General features: G+C 40.8%; 1 protein-coding gene across 2 annotated transcripts in view; it reads right to left on the bottom strand.

Annotated features, from left to right (window-relative positions):
• CACNA1S (calcium voltage-gated channel subunit alpha1 S) overlaps positions 1 to 23,855 on the bottom strand; it is a 548,608-nt gene that overhangs the window by 199,507 nt on the left and 325,246 nt on the right. For both annotated transcript variants that reach the window (XM_086923168.1, XM_086923169.1), the window contains exons 21-23: positions 17,390 to 17,477; positions 16,553 to 16,660; positions 11,971 to 12,023 (exon numbers count right to left, since the gene is read on the bottom strand). In XM_086923168.1, the coding sequence (XP_086779294.1) occupies positions 11,971 to 12,023; positions 16,553 to 16,660; positions 17,390 to 17,477 (249 nt within the window). The remainder of the gene's footprint in view (positions 1 to 11,970; positions 12,024 to 16,552; positions 16,661 to 17,389; positions 17,478 to 23,855) is intronic.

Here is a 23,855-nt window from a genome sequence, read left to right as displayed (position 1 = left end):
AATGGGTCATGTCTGAGAAACAATGAAGGTATCCGGAGAGCAGTCTATGTTGTTCTTATAATTGAAGAGGTTGTGGAAGATTCATGGCTTCGAGGGGCTGCCTCAGTACAAGTTGCAGAATGAATTGAAATTAGAACAGATCAATGGAGTGACTATATTTACAGAATAGTTAATATGGCTTTGGTGTTGTCCATGACTTTGGACCATTATGGTCCCAAACAGGTTCCATTACCTCATCTGGCTCACCAATAAGAAATGACAAACCTGTGAAAACATTGTTTGATGCCCTGCAAATACCTATAGAGTTTGCAGTGTTGAAATGTGCTGCTCATCAAAGTAGCAATGGATATGTCAGAGTTGGAAATAGATTTGCTGATGAAGTTGCTCTGTATTGTGCCCTTGTAGCTTGCACATTTAATATGGCTTACACAAACGTATCAGAAGAGGACACTGCTTTTTTCTGTCAGTAGCTGATACATGGGAAGAATTAAAGAGTTTGCAGGCAAATGTTTCAGAAGCAGAACAGCAGGGTTGGATCAGAGTGGGATGTGGGGAAAATGCAAACAAAATTTGGATTTCAACAGAAGGTAGACCAGTGTTGCCAGACAGTTTATTGTTTCCTATGACCCAACATTTCCATGACTCAACACATCTAGGAAGAGATGCAATAGAGATCTTAATCTGACAGAATTGGTGTACCCCGAGATTTAGGATGCTTTCAGAAGAATTGTCCAATTGATGTGTGACATGCCAACAGATGAACGTAAGGAAAAGAACACCAGCAACATTGAGTCACATAGGAAGATCGGGTGGTCTGTTGAACAGAATGCAAATAGACTTTATCAAAATGCCTGTTTGTAATGGGTTGAGATACGTCCCGGTTATAGGGCACATTTTCTCTCGAAGGGTTGAAGCTTACCTAACACAAAGAAACAGCAGTCTCACTGTAGCAAAATTGCTGTTCCTAGAGTTCATACCCAGGTACAGATTACCGGTTACTCTGGAATCATATTGTGGGACTTATTTCAACAATGAGGTCCTAAGGATGCTTGGTGCAGCATTATAGATCGAGCAGAGGTTACACCAACTTGCATGACTCCACATCACTAAAATGGCCAGATACTTTGCCTTGGGTGTTGATGAGTCTTCAAAGTAATCAGCACAGGAAGACAGGGTCATCCTCACATGAGATATTGATGGAGAGTGCAATAAGACTGCCAGCTGTACTTGCAAATGCGCTTTTGACCATCAAAAATTACATCATACTCAATTACTGCAAAGGATTGGCGTTTGTGGTGCATTCTGTCTCTCACCAGGTTGAAGCTGCTACCTTAAATCCGCATCAAGAACAGAGCTACGACCACAGTCCTGGTGACTGGAGGTTTCTGGAGGAGTAAAAGGGGAACAAATAGAGGATCCAGGTGAAGGTACAAGTACTGAATCAAGGACAGTCACCCGCAATGCTGAATAGCCACAAAAATATGGTCAAACAAATTTGAGATCCAGTGTGTCGGTTGATCGCTTACCACTGACAATTGCTGAGGAGACAGAATCAAGAAGAAGATCAATTGACAACAAGAATAAAGAGCGTATGTGCCTTGTTGAAGGTATTCTTCACAAGAATAGACACACTACATGAATCAAGTGCTGAATGTATCAGTGGAAGATTTGATTGACTTGAGGTCCGAAATGTTTGAGCCCCCTAGACGTCACACTAAAAGCAAATTTGGATAAAGCTGTTTGAAAAATATTTCTGAGAAAGAAACCAAAATTGAGGGACAATATTAAATAACAGAGTGCAAAAGACTGAAATATTTTTTTATTTTTTTTAAGAAGATTCCCTAGGTCCAAGGCTGCTGTTGAAGAGTAGGGATAACACTTCTAGAAGAAGATGAAGTAGGGTTAGGGATAACTATACAAAGAATGTTGTAAGTAAAGCTGAAAGTACTAACTGCAAAAGAAAAACACAAGAAACTGCGTGGGTGGGGATGAAGAAGCATGTGTGGAAGTCTTGCTTGAAAATTAGGTGGAAAGGCCCCTTCCATGTGATTCTCATCACAAACACTGCTGTTAAGTGTGCCGAGTACCAAACTGGGTGAATGCATTGCACACTCAGAGAATAAGAAGTCCATTTGAAGAAATAGTGTTCTTTGAACCAAACCCAAGAGCACTGGTGAAAGAATCAACACAAACTGGACAACTGCAAGGAACAATATCACAAAAGACATGAGAGCAAGCAAGAGAAAGTGGTGAAGAACTACAAACAGCCGCACCAATGCAGGTTCCTGTGATTTCACAAAGTGGCACTGAGGTTTCTGAAGGAGAAAAAGAAGAAGAGACCAGATCTCAGCTGAGAAAACAGTTGCAACTTTACCAGAACAAATAGATGATCCGGGTGAAGGAACAAGTACTGGATCAAGAACAGTCACCCACAATGCTGTATGGCCACACAAGTATGGTCAAAGAAAATTGAGATCAAGTGCGTTATCTGTTTGCATGCCACTGACAAATGGTGAAGAGACACAGTGAAGCAATGTAAGTGACAAAGAAGAAGATCACAGACAACAAGATCAAAAAAAAAACATGTGCCTTGTCAAAGGTATTCTTCACCTAAATGGTCATACTACATGGTTCAAGTGCTGAATGTATCAGTGGAAGATTTGGTTGAACTGAGATACAAACTGTTTGAGCCCCCATGACTTTAAACTAAAAGCAAAGTTGGATGAAGCTGTTTGAAAAATATTTCTGAGAAGAAATCAAAATTGAAAGACAATACTATATAACAGAGTACAAAAGATTGAAATAAACACGTTTTTTTATTTAAGAAGATTCCCTGGGCCCAAGCCTAATGTAGAAGAGTAGTGATAACACATTTAGAAGAAGACAGAGTAGGGTTAGGGATGACTATATGAAGATTATTGTAAATATAGGTGAAAGCACTAACTGCAAAAGAAAAACACATACAACTGCTTGAGAAGAAAGTGAACTGAACTATTAAATTATTGCTGCTATATTTTTGCTTAACAATCTGATTACAGTCAGACATATGCTTCCTTAACATAAATCGATACAAGAGCATTATGGGTATTATTACATTTTTGGCAACAGAGTTATTAATCATATCAAAATGAATAGAGTTTTATTTCACACTAGATAAAGAGAAAATTATATAAACACTTGCTCCTATGACATCTGCAAACACAACAGAAGAAGAAAAACTGAGGCATCATTTGTGAATTGCAAGAAAGAATATTGCTTAACAAATGTTTATTCTAGATTAGTTTCTAGAATACACATAGGCACTAGACACAAATGACTGCTATCTCTGTGCAAATTTACCTGCAATCACATGTATTATTTTGCTAAGTTTTGTGTATATGTGAAAACATTTTGAATAGTGCTAATCAAATTACGAAATGATTCTTTTAAGGGATGTATTACAGAAGTGCATGAATCTACACACATAAGCAAACAAAATGGATGCAGGTTGGTATTAGTTTAGACCATGCATGGCTATAGACACTGTTAAGGCAAATGAAAACAATGTAACTTACTTAATGAGACCCTTTCAGAAAGTATTCATTATGACATTAGAGGAAAGGAGAACAACCAATTCACAGAGTAAGAAAAGGGAAGTAGATATTTTTAAAAGGAGACAAAAAGGTAAGATTTGTGTTTACAGAAGAATAAACTAATTTATAAATAGACGCATGGGAATTAGCAGTTGGGAACACACCTTTCAAATTATGGGGGGCACACTGCAAAGTTTGCAGGGAGAAGAAACAGTCATTCCAGGAGTTTATTGTGCTTATGGGCAGAATACTCATTTTCAATTGTCTGCTGATTGGGAGGGAATTTGCTATTTAGCTTTACGCTTTCCTAAAATGTATCATGTATATAGTAAAGATGCATTAGCAATAACACCAGCACACAGGCATACATGTAGCATAGGTGATGGAACACAACTAGTTGGAGATATTGTTGGAGCAATAATACCAACAGTAGAAGATTAGAAAGCTTTCAACAGGTGTGGACACGTCAGCAAAGAGTACTTCTGGAGCTTTGTTAGTTGTAAATACGGAATTAGGGGCTAGTATATCAATGGTTTTACAAAATCGCTTAGCATTAGACATTTTACTCGCAGAAAAAGGCTAAGTCTGCAAGATGTGGAAAGCTCAGCATTGCTGCTCCTACATAGCTGACTGGACTGAGAAAAAGCTCCCAAAGAACATTTCTGATCTGAAACCTTAATTAGAACCTTTACAAGCTGCTGATATTTTAGAAAATGTACCTAAAGGAATTTCAACAATTTGCAATTGGTTTGCTGCTAACAAAGGAGGAATTTTGAAAGCTATATTTGTGCCAGTATTAATAATAGCAAAAAGAGCAAATGATGGACGGAATACTGAACAATGTCAAACACGCTCCCCTAGTACAGAGATCTGGGCCTACATTCATTGTTTCTTTGCTAACTACACCATTCGAGTTCGGACCCAGCCATATGCAAATCAGTCTTGACCCTGCTCCCAATGGGAACAGTCCAGCCCGAACTGCCAGGGCAGGGAGTACCAGACCTGGCAGTTTGGGCTGGTTTGTTCCTATGGAGAGCAGGGTCAAGACTGATTTGCATATGGCTGGGTCCAAACTGGGGTGGCGTTTTGAGGTTAAAAAATGATGTACTTAGGCCCAGATCCCTACACTGGGGTGAATGTTTGACATTGTTCAGCATTCCGTTCATCTATTGTTCTTTTTTAAGTATTAATAATAGGGCTTTGCTTATTGACCTTGTTGGCTTTTCATAAAATTTGTAGATATTGTTGTAATAGGAGAAATAACAGAGAGAGAAACAAACAGATAAAGAGGGAATTAGAATTAAATGATCACCTCAATCAAGAATACAAGAGGTTACAGGACTCTGAGAATTTGAAAAGAAAGACAAAATACACAACTGAGGACGAGCGTGAACTCTAAAGATTTATTTGGGAACAACATTTGATAGTTAGATAACAGTGAGAGGGGTGTGGGTGGAATTGGGCTAGTGCTAGACCTGTCATCCTTAGAGTAATATCCCCCCTGAAGTTTTGCCTTTAGCTTCTCAATTTTGCTGATTATTTTTGCTGGCTTCAGGACTTTGAGCACTTTATTACTGCTAACCAGAGCAAAAGTGCACGTGCTTTTCCCATAAACATGATGACATTGGTGTATACCTGATTGGCATATTTGTTGTACTGGTAAGTCTCATGTAAAGTGGTACACCATATACTGAGGGCCTGTACTTCAAGTGAGAGCTACTAGTGGGCTGCAGCACTGATTGTGCCACCAACAGAAGTAGCCTTTCCAACCTGTCTCAGGCATGCCACTGCAGTGCCTATGTGTGTAGTTTGCTGCCACTCAGCCTTGCATTTAAAACTACTTGCCAAGCCTTAAACCCCACTTTTATTACATATAAGTCACCCCTATGATAAGTCCTAACTAACTCTAAGATAGGGTACAATGTTAGTAGAATGTAGGACATGTACGTGTATGTTTTGCATGCCCTGGTAATGGCAAACAGCCTATTTCGTTTTTAATACTGTGAGGCCTACCCCTCTCATAAGCCAGCATTGGGAACTCCTTAATACAACTTTGAGCTGTAATTCCTAATCAGAGAAGAGTATCTTTTTCATGTTTCATATGTTTGGAATGGTAATGATGTATTTTCCTTACTTGTGAAGTTGGATTTCACATTACTATTTTAGAAATGCCACTTTTAGAAAGTGGACATTTCTCTGCATTTACTGCTCTTTGTGGCTGACAGCCTGTCTCCAACACATGTCTGGGCTGGCTGGAAGCTACACTTTGTGCATTCCCTCTAGGCAGCCACAAACACAGGAAGGTGAAGCTCATCTGCATGCTGAGCATTCATCTGCATTATGATGTGTCATCCTGGGCAAGGAAGAATGGGAGGGGCTGACGCCTACACTTCAATAGGTATGTCCTGTAAACACACAAAGCACTGATAGGCAGACAGGACTGGGTTGACAGTGATCCTTGGGCAGTTCAAAGAGTTCGTTTGGAGTCACCCCCTACATCAAAGACACTTTTAGGTATAAGTACTGGGTCTCTGAGCCCATAAAATCAGAATCTTCTGAATCTTGAACTGAACCTCTGGGCTGCTTAAAGGACCCAACTGGACTGCTTTTCGGGAAAGAATGCTTTTTCTGCTTGTTACCCTGATGCCTTCTGACTCTTCTAGAAGGAGAGTTGGACTCTGCCTTCCCTTCAAGTGATCTCTAAGGGCTTGCTGGCTTGCCTCCTGTTTTCTGAAGTCTCAAGGAAACAAAAGACCTCTGCCTTCTGTGATTCCTGCCCTTGCCTAAGGTGCTCCTTCCAAGTTCTGGGCCTCAGATGTGGGTTCTGTAGCTGTTTTCTACAAAAACCGATGTATTGCCCCAAGAGCGTGAGAAATTCCACAGCATCAACCTTCGACAACGATGCAGAGGCTGCTCGATGACATCATATCCACAGCCTGCGTGGCTCGCCGATGCTCGGTGCAGCAACAATGCATTGCATTCACTTCAACTGAGCTCAAGGACGACGCGGGACCCCCTTTGCGAGGCTGGACGATAACTCAGTAGGCGAGACCTGTCTGGGTCCTGTAGCTGGCCTGCCGTATTTTACAGATGGCCTGAACTTTGGATTAACCATAGTCTATTGTGGCCTGAAGTAACCTATCAGTGCTATTGACCTCTAAGCATTGTTTTTTGATTTAACCTTCGAAAAATTATATCTCAGCCTCTACGGATTGGATTTTGTCGTTCTGGTAATATCATGTTCAGACAAATATTCTCTATTTTTATAAGCCTGTGTGGAGTATTTTTGTGGTGTATTCATTCAATTACTGTGTATGTGTGTATACATATGTTTGTGTTGCATAAATACTTTACACATTGCCTCTTTAGATAAGCCTGATTGCTCTGTGCCAAGCTATCACAGTGTGAGCACACATTATCTTTTACTGTGTATATAGCTTACTCCAGCTAGAGTGGTAGTTCCTGCCTTGCCTGGGTGCCTACCTCAGCCAACCAGGAATCCCATTTCTAACAGGTAGTATTTAATACTAAAGAGAAAATAATATAGTTTATAATAGATGTGCAGAATTTATGTGAAAAGTAAAATGCATTTAAATGAAAAAAAATAGCAATAGCCAACTATATCTATTCCCACTGGGCCTCAATGCCTGAAACAGTACCGTCAAGCTAACATAACTAGAAAAAGCTTGATGGGCATAAAGTGCTTATTTCTGGACTTTTTCGTGGATATGCTTTTTCATAATAAATAACAGTTGCATAAATGTTTTCATCTAAACTTTGCAAAATGTTTCTACTTATACAAAGATCACTATTAACTAATGGTTAGAGATTTGTCATTTAGTGAGGTAATGAAGTAGTTCACACATGAAGATGCAGCATGTTTAACCAAAATTAATGGTTGCTATGCAAAATGTTTCTTTTCATTAAACAGTTTTCAACTTCCACATTGACCATTGATAGCAAATGAATAAAGTAGATATATTAGAAGGTTAGAAATCTAGTTTATACATGGGAAAATAGACTTAAATGGGAGAATGACTTATATGAAGTTAGAAATGATGCAACTAAGTAGCAAACTTAGACATCGCTGTCTGTGTGACTACTGTATTCCTGTGAGAAGATGGGGAGTGAATGAGTTCCCATGAGAGTATCAAAAGAAGATTGGCTTGCTGAAGAAACAAGGAACCACAAACTGCAACATTGATAATTTTACTTGTCTATAATAATCTGTGTTCTTAGAGTAGGTCACCTCGCTTATCATTGCAATTCTCTTACCCTGCCCAACCATTACGCTATTTTGAAACGGATGGTAGTGATTGATTCTTGAACTGATTTTATGCTTGCACTCTCACTCTCTCTCTAACTAGAACTCTTTATGGGTTCTGACTGACACAATTTTTCAACCCATCCCTAGAATAGGGATTATTTCCTTAATGGAATGTGCTTAATGCATTCATTGCAATTTATTGTTTGCTTATTGACTTCCAACAAGATTCTAAATACTGAAATTGGTGAATTTAACTTGTGACCTTAATAAAGATAACATACTGAAGATTTAAAATAAAACACTTTAACTCATACCAAACTCTCATTATTGACTGAAAATAAATTAGAAATTGTGATTAAAGTGTATGTTATGTACAGCTCCTGATCTTCTCTAAAAAGACCGCAAATATACACTCCATTGACAGCTGGAATTAGCCCAGATTATAGTAAATCGAGATTTTGATTGAAACTGATTCCCGCTACTGCAGCTCCATCAAAGAGTGACACATGTAGGGCATGATGGGAAGGCTTTTCAAAGAAGATTTTTAAAGAAGGCTTTTTAAAGAAGATTTTCAAAAACTGCTTTTCAAAGAAGATTGGTTAAATCCTCATTTCAGAACTGTTGCATAGGATTTCAGTCAGAGATGTATTGTAAGTCATCAGAATTATGTTGACTAAAGAACACATGTATTGATGGGCCATGTAGGAAAAAGCAGATGGTCCATTCACAAGACCGCACATTTTTTTTGTAGAAATGCGATAAGCTTAAGTATAGCTTAATGATTGTTTTTTTTTTTATAAAAACAAATTGAGGCATATTTAAAAAGGAGATTAGATGCACTAACTATTGTAAAATTACTACTTAGGGAAATGATCTCTAGAATTGGAAAGTCAATTGCCATTGAGTCGAATACAGGGACATTATTCAAAAAATAAAATATGATTTCCCTAGTGCCCCAATTAATATCTTGCTCAGAGACCTCAAAAATCCTTAAGACAGCACTGACTCGTAGCCATGTAAGTCCCTTCCCTGCATTCACCATTATGGCTTAGAATGTTCCTTCCCAACTGTTGCCTGTTCTGGCAATGCTATCACTCATCCTTTCCCCAAGTCATATGGTCTGGCCATTCATGCCTCCTCCAAAACCTTCACAATTTCTGCCCATGCAGTTACTTTTTTCAAGCAGGTTGCTCCCTTATTTGAAGCATGGCTGACCATGCAAGACCACCCACTGCATTCTAAAGTTTTGACCATACAAGTCCATCTTAAACTTCTCTGTGTTTCACCAGGTAGCTATTTGGTACCGTCTAACTCCCTCTCATGTTCACCATTTTGTTAATGCAGGCTCTTCCCCTCGTTTTTCAATAATGAGCATGTAGGCCCCTGTGCTACTTTCTGAATTTCGGAACATGACCCACACTTATCTGTTTTTGACCATTCAGACGACCTTCTCTATCTCTAGATATACAGCTTCCTCCCTTTTACTCCATTTTCCCCATGCAGGTCCTATGCTACACTCTGCATTACTGATTATGGAGCTTATTTCCCTTTGTGACCCAGTTTGCCACAAGTGCCCTGTCCATCCTTTGCTGCTCCACTTGCTGAAATAAACATCACTGCTTGTGAGACAATACTGCCCTCAACGCTATCAGAGACCCCAAAGAATGCAACATCTAGGTGAGTTGGAGTTGTAGGGGATTTCAGAGAAAACAAACTAAGAGAGTACCAATTCAAAGAAATCATTTCACCTAAACTACACAATCACAGTGTTCAAACATGAATGGCCCTCACCATTTGTTAACAAACAATTCATAGAATGTCTTTGCCTTTTACTTTTAAATGCTTTCGAGATGTGAAAGCCCATTTCCCCACCCATCTTTTTAATTGGCTCCTGTCCTTCCTAAATGGTTGCTTTTCATTTGTGAATAGTCCCTCCTTGGTACCGCCTTGTCTGCATTTGTTACCTCCCATAGTGTGTTACTGCGCAGGAAACCTTAACCGACGCATCCATCTCCATTCATAACACGGGTAAAACACGTTTCAGACAGCTGATAAAAAAGACGCACCAAAGTGCTTTAAAGACACATAGCTCTTACTCCCACGGCTTCCCATCAGTACAAAAACACATCTTCAAAGAACTGCAGAATTTGGCTTAAATCGATAAAAACACACGGGAACTGGGCAAAGTTGGCGCTAACAAATCTGCATGTACAGAGTAGGACAAAGCGGTCTGATTTATTGGTACACACATAGATACGTGCATTTACAGCCTGCAGATGATATAGACTCAAGTTTAGGTGCCTGCAGGGTCCACTCAGCATCTCATCCTTTCTAGGTTAATAGAGTGAACAGAAGGTTGTACTTGGTGATAATAATTGGATAAAAAATGTTGTATGTAAACAACTATAGGTAGAAGAGCCATATGTAGAAACAACTTTTGTAAAAGCATATCACTCTCGGCCCCTATCAGAGACCTTCTTGCCACTCTGAGGCTCATTGGAAATATGGACAGATGCACTGTGAGCAGGTCCCTCCTCGGGCAACCAGCACTGGCACGGCGTCACATAAAGCCTGTGACGTCACTCTGAAGGTGCAAGCAGTCTCATGCTTTCTCCCACTCACTGCTTACACACTTTTTGACTTCTGCCTTTCCTCTTCTGCTCCTGCCTTCCTGGCCAGCAATCAAGACACCAATGGGTCTCTGCCCACCATGCACCATCATTCTGCTAACCGTCATGCGATGTCTGGGAAATCATCCTAGTCGCGACCCTCTTCCCTGACTCTATCTACACCCTCCGTACTCCTTTCTTTCCATCTCCCCTCCCCTTCCCCAGCACCACAGCTCCTTGAGGCAGCCCTGGGGTTGCACATGCATAACTAGGACTTAACAAGCCATGGTTGGGGTGGTAAGGAGACACAGTGAGGGGACACGTCCGCTAACAGCCACACTTTGGTTGTGCCCAGAACAGACATTGTACAAAAATCAGGCTCCCAATGCCATCAGTGCCCAGGGGTAGAGCCAGGTTACCAGCTCCACACATTTCTAGGCCGGTGCCTCTAAATGGTTGTCAATATTAACACTGCCTGGAGCACTCTTGGCTGGGATCGCGATTCTCCAAGGCTCCGCAATCTGAAGAATAATAGGCAACCACATAGTCTTTGCTGTACACTTACCTTCTGCTCAGACCTCACCATTAGCTGTTTCCTTGAGTGCATTATACAGGATCAGCTTTTAACTCGCACAATAGCCACCTCCTGCCTAACAGAAGGTTTATCAATGAGAGCTCTACGAGCCCCACCCCCTGTGCGTGCTTTCTTGTTGCTTCCTGCTCATTGATTTAGCCGCCACTTAACTACCTCTCTGGCTAATGGGAATGAAAAAGAAAGCTTGTTTACTAACAGCTCTAAGCAGGCAGTAAATGACTGAGCAAACACAGGAGCAAGCGCAGTCTGTAACCATCTTCTAATGGTTATTTGTCTCACAACAGGGCTCCCTTCTAACATTAATAACCCGGAATATCCCATCTGGAACTGCCATCAAAGGTTGTATTACCTACTTCCTGCACTTCTTAAGAGCCATCACAAGTCTCAGTAGGTCGAGCTTTTGACCTGGTGGCACGTAGTGGTTCAAACTTTTTGACGCCTCGCAACCCACCATGACCTCCGCCTTGGACTCCCTCAAGTCTCCATAGTCCCTCTCTCACAAACGTTTAATTTGTTTAAATGCCTTTTATATATGTGTTGGTTTGCAAAACACATATATAAAAGGCATTGACATTTAGAATGACAATAGCTTAAACTCTCGCAAATGCAAGACCTATTGCATTGCAAATGCTTGTTTAACTTGTTTTTATGGGGGGGATTCTATACCACGATGCCTAGCATGTATCTCTCTACCATTGCCTCCTTACTACTTCAATTCATTTCAATGTTAAAATTAAGTTGGATCTCTAACCAGGATACACGATTGGATCTACATTATCTTCTTTTAACATCAGCTTTTTTTTTTTTTAGTAAATCAAGACTTATTTTCTGTTACTTAGGTTGTCAGTAACTGATCTCTCTTAAATGTTGGATTAACATATTACTCTACTTAGGTTTCACAAGGGTCACTGTATTTAGTATACATACTGGCACTCCTCCTCCGTCATCTTAGATATGTCGGTGCAGCTGATGAACATTCCCTGTGAAAGAGAAAACATATAATTGTTGCTTATTATAAACATGTATTCAAGTTTGAAGTTTTAAAGAAATCCTTTCAACAGTGAGATGCAATGAGGTGCACCAGCAATTCTTTGAAGGATGATCTTTCAACATAGTAGCGGTCCTAGCAGAGATGTTTTATTTATTATTTAGTGAAGCAAAGTTAAAACTGGATAAAGCAATAAAAAGGGCAGTATGACCAGTTCGTCCAAATGATATTACTAAGGATTTACAAAGTACCTCCTTGCTGATTTCCGGCGGACTAGTGAAGGTGATTGTTTTCACTGTTCTATGTTATTGATTGGCTACTTTCTATTTTTGGCAAATTGGATTGTTTTTCATAGACGTTTGCATTCTTGAGTAGTAACATATATTCCTCTTTAATCTGCACAACCCTCGAAATTCCACAATCCTATTGAGGTATTGTTGGGAGATTTCCCAGCCTGCATCCGCAGTTTTCTTAGTGAAAGTCAATGTCAAAACAGTGAAACCGCAGACCATAAAGTCAGTTCTCTAATGGTCTGTGATTCGCTGCCTAACACCTGGTCCCCACTGGACCAACGGAGGGATGGCAGGGGGGCAGGGGTGTTACGGGTGGCACTCTTCACCACCAGCTCCCCTTGTCAGCCGCAGTTTTGTTCAGACCACTTCTGTGAGGGAAATGGAGGCTGTGCTAATGAACTTCTTTTATAGAACAGCTAACAACATGGTACATTCAGAGAGGAGGCCAGGCCTTCAGTTGAGGAGGGAGAGGGAAGAAGCGGAAAATGGAGAGGGAGGGGGACAGGTATATATCATGTGTTGGCAAAGGATGAGGAGAGGTCACTGCTGAGAGAGTAGCTGGGGGGATGTCAGTCTTTTTTTGGATACAGATATTAGAGCATACTCATCAGGGTATATTCCAATTACAATATCCATCATGCACCTACATAACTGGTGAGAGCAATCACAGGAAGTCACATACAAGCAGTCAAGCAAATGCACAGCAGCCACTCACAGAGACACGCAGTACTGCCAGGCAAACAGAATCCAGCACTAAACCAATCACATTTGTAGGTACACACAGACAAGGATATAAGAACAGATCTACACCTTGATTCAAACTATCGACTTCTTTCTAGGCATGTCAAAAGCATGGAACGCTTTACCACTACACATAAAAAATGCACAAAATCTCTGGAGTTTTAGGAAACATCTGAAGACTTGGTTCCTGGGTATTTTGCTAGATGGTACCTATCCGTCAAATCTCTCTCCTTCATCAAAGCTAGTGCCAAGACACCCTTCAGTAATCAAGCGCTTTAGAAGAAATATTATCATAATATAACATACACACAAACACATATAAAAGAGACACACAAAGGCAGCCTCAGAGTAGCTTCCCACCGTCAGTTGGTAAGCAGCAAAGCCTAGGAAAGTCCGGAGCACCATAACAATGTAGGTGATAGTTTAGTGCAGTCATATACAACCATTCACTAAGGAGACTACTACAGAGATGACTGGGCAAAATATTCACAGAACAGGCACACACACAACACAGAAGGTGCACCGAAGGCATGCCAAAGGCAAGTACGTCTGAGCACAAGCCACAGTCAGCGCCCGGACTTAGCCCATCTATTTCATTGATATTCTCTAAGACCCCAGGGCAAGACATGCCCTACAGGGCCAATGCTACCCAATAAAGTCAAACGTATCTTCTCCTGTACGCCATGCCACTTCACTTGAGCTTCTACCACTACCACTTCTATGTGCCCCAAAGGCAGTTGGTCTGTCATTACTCGCACTTTTCCACTCAAGGTAATACTAAATGTATCACTTTCTTACCTAAATATCAACTTGAAATTTGTGACAGCATAGAAACTTCACAATTAGATGTTCCTTTCATTAAGGAAACTTGGTTGTGTGATATTTCCAACCTAGTAATTATTATCGCAGTCCCTGTGGGCTACTCTATGCTCAAGTTTGATTGGTAGTGGAAAATTGTAGGTGGTTTATCCATCATCCATGACTTTTCCTAAAAATGCTCCCAAATTTTAGAACTCCCCCATCCCTTTTTATGAGGGTCTCCTTCTTACCTTTTCTCATTATGCAAACACTGTACTCTCTGCTTCTCTGGTTTATCGCCACCAGGTCCAAGCCACACTTTTTATATCATTTTCAAAACTTATAGCTCTCCTTTAGTTTTATTGCAATTGGTATTTTCAGCTACCAAGTAGATAATCTTAATGATCACCCGCCGTTACTGAGGCTTTTGTCTCACTCAACAGTGATCAGCTGATCTCATTCCCTATCCGTTCAGCGGGACACACTGCTGCCTTGGCTTTTACCAAATCTCCTATTATCACTCCACAAAATCTCTTTACTCTTTTGTGAACAGATAATTGAGCAGCACCTTTTCTTTTCCATTATTCAGGCAAACAGAGATCAATTGAATCCTATGTATGCCATTTGATTGCCATCGATCTACAGTCAGTAATGACATCCTTTCGGGAACCATCCGTAACAGTTTCATCCCACAATCGTATATTCGGATTAGTCTTGCAGGTTTTCACACTACCTGGCTATTGGATGTTATTGGTATAATTCAAAGTTTTCAATTTACAAATCACCTCAACTTTGGTACACCAAAGAACAGCATCATCTTAAAAGCATTTAAAAAAAATGTAATGCCTTTGGTGCAAATATTGTTCTACCGAAGAAAAGACTACTTACAATACTCGTCTCAAAAGTTATCATATGGACATTTGAGCTCACAAGTTATAACATTTATCTACATTTGCAGCAGCAGCTAATTCAAGACATAAAATATTGTCTGTAATTTAAAGGATTTCCTCAACCTGCAACACTTGGCAATGCCAATACATTGTCTAGAAAACTCTGTGATGATCTTTCTTCCTTTTTTGTGGATAAAATAACCACATCTCATCTAATTTCCTCTCCATTTTTCAAGAGGTTCTTTATCCTGCCTTCACGATCAAACATTTTCTGTAAAGTTCCTTTCTAAGTTTCACCCTATTGAGACACGCTTTTTTCCTGCTCTCATATCCTCGGTTAAGTTTGGTTCCTCACTATAGCCATGTCCTTGCATCATGAATCCTAGGTCATTGATCTAAGTCTTTTTAAAACTTGCAATTTTCTCTAGTTATGGTGATAGTTCTCTGTATTTTGAAGCAGGCTATTGGCATCCTTCTTTTGAGGGCAATTTCTGCCAACTCTTCGCCTCTCAAAAACTACTATCCAATCTCACGGTTTACCTATCCATTGTAAATCTTGGACAAGCATGTTAATGAACAACTCTCCTCTTATTTGCCGTGTTATGACCTGCTAGACTATTCTCAACCTGATTTATGTTGTGGTGATAACACCAAGACTGATCTATTAGCAGTGACTTGAACATCTTAGACAAATTCTGGACCAAGGCAGATGCACAGCTCTGGGGATTTTGGACTTATCATCAGCCTCTGATAAAGTATCCCAATATAACCTTCTCACCATCCTACAGGAGTCAGTTATTTGCATTAAAGTCCTTAATTAGTCAGAATACTTCTCATTGACAGGTAACAGTCTGTGTTTCCATCCCCTTTACAGTCCATTGTGATATCCATTTCCTGTGGGGTCCTTCACTGCTCATCATTTAGTCCTATTCTATTTAATGTCTATGTGGCCCAGCATTTTTATGTGATATTTTGGTTTTAACACCATCTCATACATTAATGACACACAAATCATCCTGAACATTTCATTCAGCTCCTCTGCCACACAAGCGCCTTTTAGTTTTCTGTGTGATTTTTGTCACCAACAGTGAGAGAAAAAACAGGGTCGTTCTATTTGGCTATGAATCCTCTCCCTAGTTATCAACCTGGGGCCCTATTATGTATAGGGTGCACTTTCCCTGTTTGCACCCAGCGCACATTAAATAAGGTGCGCCGGGCGCAAGCAGGGGAAGTGCACCCTATTACATAGAATGTGCTGCCTCCATGGCAGCTGCAAACTCTCACTGCCCTTGGAGCAGGGGCTTCAGGTGAAAAACAAAGCAGCTTTGAAGCAGCCGCTCCATGTTTTCACTGTGAAGGCAGTAATCTGCTTGCACTTCTAAAGGGGATTAGAGATCTCCTTGCACCCAACTGCAAGGAGATGTCTTGCAGGGTCCACAGGACCCTCTTTACCCCCTCTAGACTGCTTCTATCAAGGGGGAGATGAGCCATAATACTAATAATATTAGTGACCAAATTGCAGCCACTCATATTGCCAAAGGTCACGCAGTCTACTTAACTGCATTAAATGCAATGCACCCACATTTAAAACTAATGCTACCAATATTATTTGACACTGAAGGCACATTTTGAGATGAGTTTGTGACATACAAATCCTATATCTAGTACTTGCATTAAGGTTGAAGGTTTATGCTAGATCAGTACATGTATGCACACAATGTTAAGAAGCTGAGAGCTACAGGTTACTGTTCTCTGTGCTGATGAATTCTGAAACTCGCCAATCCCAGATTCTACTTTACCTTGAAAAGCTGTACTCCGATGCATGCGAACATGAATTGCAGGAGAGTGGTGACCAGGACAATGTTGCCGATGGTCTTGATGGCCACGAAGACACACTGCACCACGTGCTGTGAAGGGCAAAAATAGACAGACAACTGGGTGTCAAGCACTGCTGGTAGAAACAATTTCTGTGAACTTCTCTCAAATGAAGCTGTCAGGGTCCCATCAAATCAATGCAGTGGTAGAAGAAATATCTTGTATATGATCACTCTAATAATATAACGAGAAGTGATACCACATACCATTCGGCCAAGACAACAGTTTATTGCACTTGTTTTACAAAATTAATTGAAAACTCTTTTAAATAGCCTCTCCTACAGAATGTTTGCTCCTAAAAGCACTACAACAAAGTATACTATTAGCAGATCTCAGCTGTTCATTTTATTAGTCTTGAAACTCTGAAATGTTAAGTCGGTCATGATGAGAATCAAACCTGTGCCCGAAGGTTCTGCAAACACCTCTGCAGTAAGTATTCAAACTCATGGGTTACATTGCAATTGGACAATCAGTCGGATCTCACTGTGCTTCACATTTTGGGTAATCAATCCCCTACCAACGTCTCTCATACTTGTATCAAAAAGATGATGGACCCACAGCTTTCCTGGCAGTTTGATAGGGCTATAACGATATCAATCACATGTAAAGCATGATATCGTAATAGACTATCTGGCTTTCAGAGGAACCGGACATTTTATTTGGGGAAAGGTTTTGTTATCCTTGAGCCAAAGTTTTGACAAATAAAAACATAAAATAATATGAAGGACTAATGGGCACTAGTGTCATAGTTCACCTCTCACCTTTAGTCCTTTTGCTCTGTTGATCGCCCTCAATGGACGGAGGACTCTTAGGACCCTCAAAATTTTCACCACAGATATGGCACTAGACCTGCACAAAGACAGAAGAGAGGGTGAGGCAGGGATACGGAGGAAGAGAAAAAAAAGAGAGAGAGTGGGAGGCATTTATGAAAGAAAGAGAGAAATGGAGCGACTGACAGAACATAATATATGCCCAAGAAGAGTGATCAGATTAACAAGGAGAAAAGTGTGCGAGAGTGATAGAACCATAGGCGCTAGAAGTAGAGGTGCTGGAGCACCTCCAAAATAACCATGCTGGAGTTCAGAAGAATAAATAGAAATAAAGATTTCTTTACATTTTATTATATCTTTGCTGTGCGTTCAAAGATAGAGGTCAAATGTCAGGCTATGTCGTCTGAAATAATTCTGCTTATTCTTTTAACATGGAGATTAGTTTTACTTATGCTTCTCTGACTGCAAATTGAGTGAACTATGTGACAATGTTGCTGGGGTACAGGGAATATGAAAGGAAAGTCTGTATGATAGACTTTTTTAGAACATAACACAATTAAAATACCTATAAACGAACTGTACCAATATTTCAAAATACATTATCAGTTAGGAAACCACAAATTAAGCAAATGTTGGGGAATTCTGAAGTGTGATGGAAACAGTGATTTTAAAAGGTTCAAAACAACTCAAGACACATTACTTGGTGATGCGCAAATGATACTTACTGAAACACAATTTTCACTATTATCATTTGTGCGCTATAAAGTTTTATCAGTAAAATTGAGTGCTCTAAAGTACACCACTGGCTACATACTACACCCTTACCGCTCTGCTGCTCAATACATTTGCTACACTTGTCCTTTGTGCGATACTTGGATTTTCACAATCCTTAGAAGTTCAAGGATGTAACATTATTTATTGGTAGCCCCACACTCTGAAAACTGTTCCAGCTCCACTGGATTGAACACATAAGAGAAGTTACTCAATAGTCAAGAGAAGAAAGTAAGGGAGCTAACAGTTCAGGGAACATCGATGAACAATATGTGTGTGTGTGTGTGTACACATCTGTTTCAGCATTTGTGTGTGTCTCTAAGAAAGTATGTTTGTCTGTGAGGGATCAAAAAAGAACAAACATAGAGAGTGGGAGTGACAAAGAAAGAAAGATAGAAGAAATAAAAGTACTGTCCGACTGGGAGAACCCTGAGTTTGCAGAAGCAGCATAATAGGTATTAGCTTGTGACATGATCAGCCCTTAAAAAATACATAAATGGAAAATGTTATTAATCTGTAATATTGTAGACATATTGGCAAACCCCAAATCATGTCACTAGAGAGAGGCAAATGGAGGTCACGGCTAAAGGGAGAAAGAAAGAAAGAAAGAAAGAAAGAAAGAAAGAAAGAAAGAAAGAAAGAAAGAACGAAAGAAAAAAAGAAAGAAAGAAAGAAAGAAAGAAAGAACGAAAGAAAAAAAGAAAGAAAGAAAGAAAGAAAGAAAGAAAGAAAGAAAGAAAGAAAGGTAAAATTAGAAGAATGCAGAACAATCAGTAGCCAAGTTGAGAATTCTCAATTGTGAGAACTTGTACCTTTCACCCTATCGAAGAAATTGGAGCAAATGGGGTTTAGAAAATTATTTTCAGAAGTATATGTAGTGCTTCTGCAGAATATGTGTACTTTGAAAGCCTGGAGGCATGTTTTAATCCCACCTTCCCCTTCCCTCAACTGTCCTGTTTCGTGAACAATTTGTTTTATTTAATTTGTTTCATTTTTCAAAAGCAATCATCTGTGGCTCTGCTCACAACTAAAACAATGTATGCGCACACCAGGCCTGCCTGGACATGAAAACTATTGTGGTTCATCATCTTTGCAATCATTCACTCAGTCCAATAAAAGGAAACCCTACCTGCGATGTAATGTAATGTAATGTAATGTAAAATTTTATTTATATCGCGCAGCAATCGCTCCAATGGAGCATCTAGGCGCTACCTCCTGCAAATTACCAGATGACAAAGTGACTCAGAGTTGGACCAAAAACAAAGGCATGCATCAAACTAGAGTTCTGGCCATGCTATCTTGCAGTTTGAATATCCAAGTTTTTAATTCTTTGCGGAACTCTGTTTCTTTATCCAGAGTTCTCAGGGCAGGAGGCAGAGTATTCCAAGCCTTTGCACCCAGTACTGCCAGGGACTTTCCTCCACAGGTTTTTAAACGGAACCTAGGAACCACCAAAGTATTGGAATTTGATGATCGTAGGCTTCTGGTTGGGCAGTATCTCTTGAATTTTTTCTGTAGATATAGTGGTCCTATTTTGTGCATTGCTCGAAATGTTATAATCAGAACTTTGAACAGGATCCTTTTTACAATGGGAAGCCAATGAAGAGCTTTTAATGCCCCTGAGGCTGACGATCTTTTTGGCCATTTTAGCACCAATCTGGCAGCGGCGCTTTGCACTAGCTGAAGCCTGTAAGTTACTTCTTTATTTGTGCCAGCATACAAACTGTTGCAATAATCTAAGCGCGGCGTTACCAGCGCTACTGCAACAGTTTTCCTCGCCTCTAATGGGAGTATATCAAAGAATTTCCTCAGGCTTTTAATTAAACCAAAGCACATTCCTGACACTTTTATTGCCTGCTGCTTGAAGGCAAGATTGGAATTAAACGTGACCCCCAGGTTCCGAGCCACTATGGTGGTATGAGGCGGTATTTCTGCCCTTTCTGGCCACCATTGCCTGGGAATAAAGTCATTATTAGGGCCTAGCGGAATGATCTCTGTTTTTCCTGTATTACATTTTAGGTGATTCTTCCGTATCCAATCGAAGGCGGCAGTTAAACATTCCTTGAATGTTTCTTCCGATGACTGGTTGTCCCTATCCGTAACCAGTATTAACTGAGTATCATCGGCTTATGCTACTACATCTATGCCAAAGGATGATATTAGTTTAATCAGGGGCGCAGTGTAGACATTGAATAATGTCGGACTAAGGCTGGACCCCTGGGGTACTCCCATCGTCTGATGTTTTTCCGTGGAGGTAAATTCCCCCAGGGTTACCACCTGTCTCCTGTCCCTTAGGTAATTTTCCAACCACTCTAGTACCGTCCCCTTCACGCCAGATGTTTTTAGCCGATCTAACAGGATGGCATGGGAGACCGTGTCGAAGGCCGCCGACAGATCTAATAAAATCAGGACGGCCTTCATTCCTTGGTCTAGGGCAGTACGAATGGTATCTGTCGTGTACAGTGGAGCTGATTCTGTTGAATGCTGGGCTCTAAACCCCGCCTGATTGGGATGCCATATCTCGTTGACTTCTAAGAACCTGGTCAGCTGTTTGTTAATCAGTGATTCAGTGATCTTACATAATGCTGGGAGAAGTGAGATAGGTCGCAGATTGGAAAGAGCCGCAGGGTCAGGAAGGGGTTTTTTCTGTAAGGGTTTCACTGCTGCAAGTTTCCATTCCAGTGGCACATTGGCCGTGGAAAGGGAATGATTTACGATTTCGTTAATCATAGGGTTTACTTCATCTACCATGAGATGCAGGAGTCTTATGGGACAGGGGTCAAATGGGGATCCAGATTTTGTGGTTAAGATTGTCTGCCTTGTTTCTTCCAGGCTAATTGGGTGGAAGGTTGCTAACTGGTTCATAATTTCATCAGCACTTCCACCTTCTCTACTGGGTTCCAGAGAGGGAATTTCAAAATCTTTGGTTAGACCCTGTACTTTGTCCTCAAAATAATCAGCTATATTTTCGCAGAGGTCTTTTGAGGGTGGAATTTCCTGTGTTAAAAATGTGGGTTTATTAAAATCATTTACAATGTTAAAAATACATTTTTGTTTGTTTTTTGCAGCGACTATGGCAGATTCGTAGAATTTCCCTTTTGTTGATTTAATTTGCGCATGGTAGGTGCTTATAGCCCTTTTATATTTACCCCGCACTTCCATGCTATAGTCTTTTCTCCATCTGCGTTCTGCTCTACGGAGCTCCCCCTGTGCTCTTTTTAATTCTTGATTGTACCATGGAGCTGATTTTTTCTTAGTATTCTGTTTTTGAGTCCTGTTTGGCCGACCTGTCCTATTTTTTAATTCAACCATCCATTCTCTGAAAGTGCTGGGGTCTGAGAACTCTGAGCCTGACACGGTAGGCTTACAATCCCTAGCCATCTCAATCAGATTTGGATTTGCCATTAAGGCCCTCCATTCTTGTAGGCCAGCCTGGTCGTACTTAACCTTATTATTGCATTCCTTAGGGCTCTGAATAGGGAACATGAATGGTACTAGAGCATGGTCTGTCCATGTTTGAGGTATTGGGCAGTTTGTCTTAAGCGATTGCAGATTGGTGGCTATACAGTCAAGGGCATGACCTGCGTCATGGGTAGCTTGAACTGTCCCAATCTCTAGTCCGAGGACTTCCATTAATTCTTTAAAAGAGACAGCTGCGGTATCGGTGGTAGACTCCAAGTGTATATTAACATCTCCCAATAATGTAAAATTGGAGTATCTGAGCACCAGAGGACTCAGTGCCTCTCCTATATTATCCAGGAAGTCTTTACATGTACCTGGTGGGCGGTAAATGAGGGCCCCCGCAAATGTCATGGTCTCGCTGATTTTGATGCAGAAACCCATCCCCTCCGCCTCCTTTAATTCAGGGAGTTCAATCACCGAACATATATATGCCTCCTTGTGAATTATAGCTATTCCTCCTCCTCGTTTATCTCCTCCCCTATCTCTCCTTTGCATACTGAATCCTGGTGGCAAGGAATGTACCATATCTGGGACACAACACGGATTTAGCCAGGTCTCCGTAGTAAATAAACAGTCCAAATTGTCCTCAGCCAAAAGATCAAAGACATGCTGGGCGTGTCTAGGTAGAGACCTAGCATTAAGAAGACCTCCTTTAAAAGTATCATTTAGTACAGGTCTGGGAATAATCTGTGACTAAAGGAGGGTATGGCCACAGTATAGGCAGGACTCTGGGCCAGTCCCTGAGGCGGGGTCTAACCTGTGACAATCATTGTAAGCTGGCCGTAGGGCGAGTAGTGCCTCTCTGCTATAATTTTCTATCCTGTCCTCACCTGCTGCGGTCCAGCCCGACGGCCCGTCCAAGGCGCGGACGGGCGCAGACGGGCTGGACTCAGACGTGACTCCGGCGTAGGTCCGGCGCGTCCGCTGCACGCGTCCGCTGCGCGGAGACATGGCTGACCGTTTAAATAGAGTGACTAGAGCGCTCGACCAATGTCAACCCTACTCAAGATGGCCGCCAAACTGCTACCATCCGGGACCCGGTGAGCTTAGCCCTGCGATCGGCCAAGCACCACCTGGGGAGCGGGGAAAGAGTACTAAAGTGCTAGTGTGCAATGTTATTTAATTTAGCCCCTGAAATTGTGCAAATTCCAGCTCGGGGGGGGGGGGGGGTCGGACACAAGGGATACAAAAACGATCAAGATACAATTGTAAAAGCTCTAAAAAGAATGACTGCTCGTAATGCAGCCTCTGGAGTCTGTGGGAGGTTTATTAACTGGATAATTGTAGGAACATTTAAGAGATGGGAAAAGAGTAAGATCCACCAGACAAGAACAACAAAATAAGAAATAAAGTTTGAGAAAAGGGGCAAAGAGAGTGATGAAAGAAGAGGGGCTGGAAAAATGAGAACCAGCAAGGCTGCACTTTGGTCGTGCTGGAATCCAACACATAAGAAGCAATGTTGCCAGTTAAGGATTCTTTACTCTTGTCCAAGAAAAGTTTACACTAAGGGAACTACCCTGTGTTTAGGCCTGGCATTGGCCAAGACCTTTTGATTTTACTAAAATTATAGGTATAAATGCATACTAATAGGCTAGTATACTAGTATATGCAGTAGGCCTTTGTACTCTCTACCATTCCTATGTGACTCTTAGAGTATATCCATTCGTATCCCTTCCCTATGTATATAGAGATAACTCTAATCACTAGTATATGCAGTAGACCTTTGTACTCTCTACCATTCCTACGTGACTCTTAAGAGTATATCCATTCGTATCCCTTCCCTATGTATATAGAGATAACTCTAATCACTAGTATATGCAGTAGACCTTTGTACTCTCTACCATTCCTACGTGACTCTTAAGAGTATATCCCTTCGTAGCCCTTCCCTATTTATGTAGAGATAACTCTAATCAAAAGTCTCTTCCTTGTGTGACTTTACATCTTGTTCATTTGCAATTTTTTCTGTTTGTATCTTTTATGTAACGCATGTAATCCTTAGTCCTTATGTTTTGCAACTGGTTCTTATGTAAAGCGCTCTGACACATCCGGGTACAGTTTGTGCTATATAAAATCGCATTAAATAAAAAATAAAAAATAAATCTATTGGTCTGTTATTGTGCTATTCACATTTTCTTTTGCCCACTACAGCATGGGCAGTGGGCAAGGCCACTTCAGTCATTAGCTTAGTTCACTGTGAGTAATGGCTTTGGCTCCCCATACAAAA

Source organism: Lissotriton vulgaris, chromosome 5 (genome assembly GCF_964263255.1).
Source record: "Lissotriton vulgaris chromosome 5, aLisVul1.2, whole genome shotgun sequence".
Classification (NCBI taxonomy): Eukaryota; Metazoa; Chordata; class Amphibia; order Caudata; family Salamandridae; genus Lissotriton; species Lissotriton vulgaris.
This window is presented reverse-complemented; position numbering and strand designations above follow the sequence as displayed.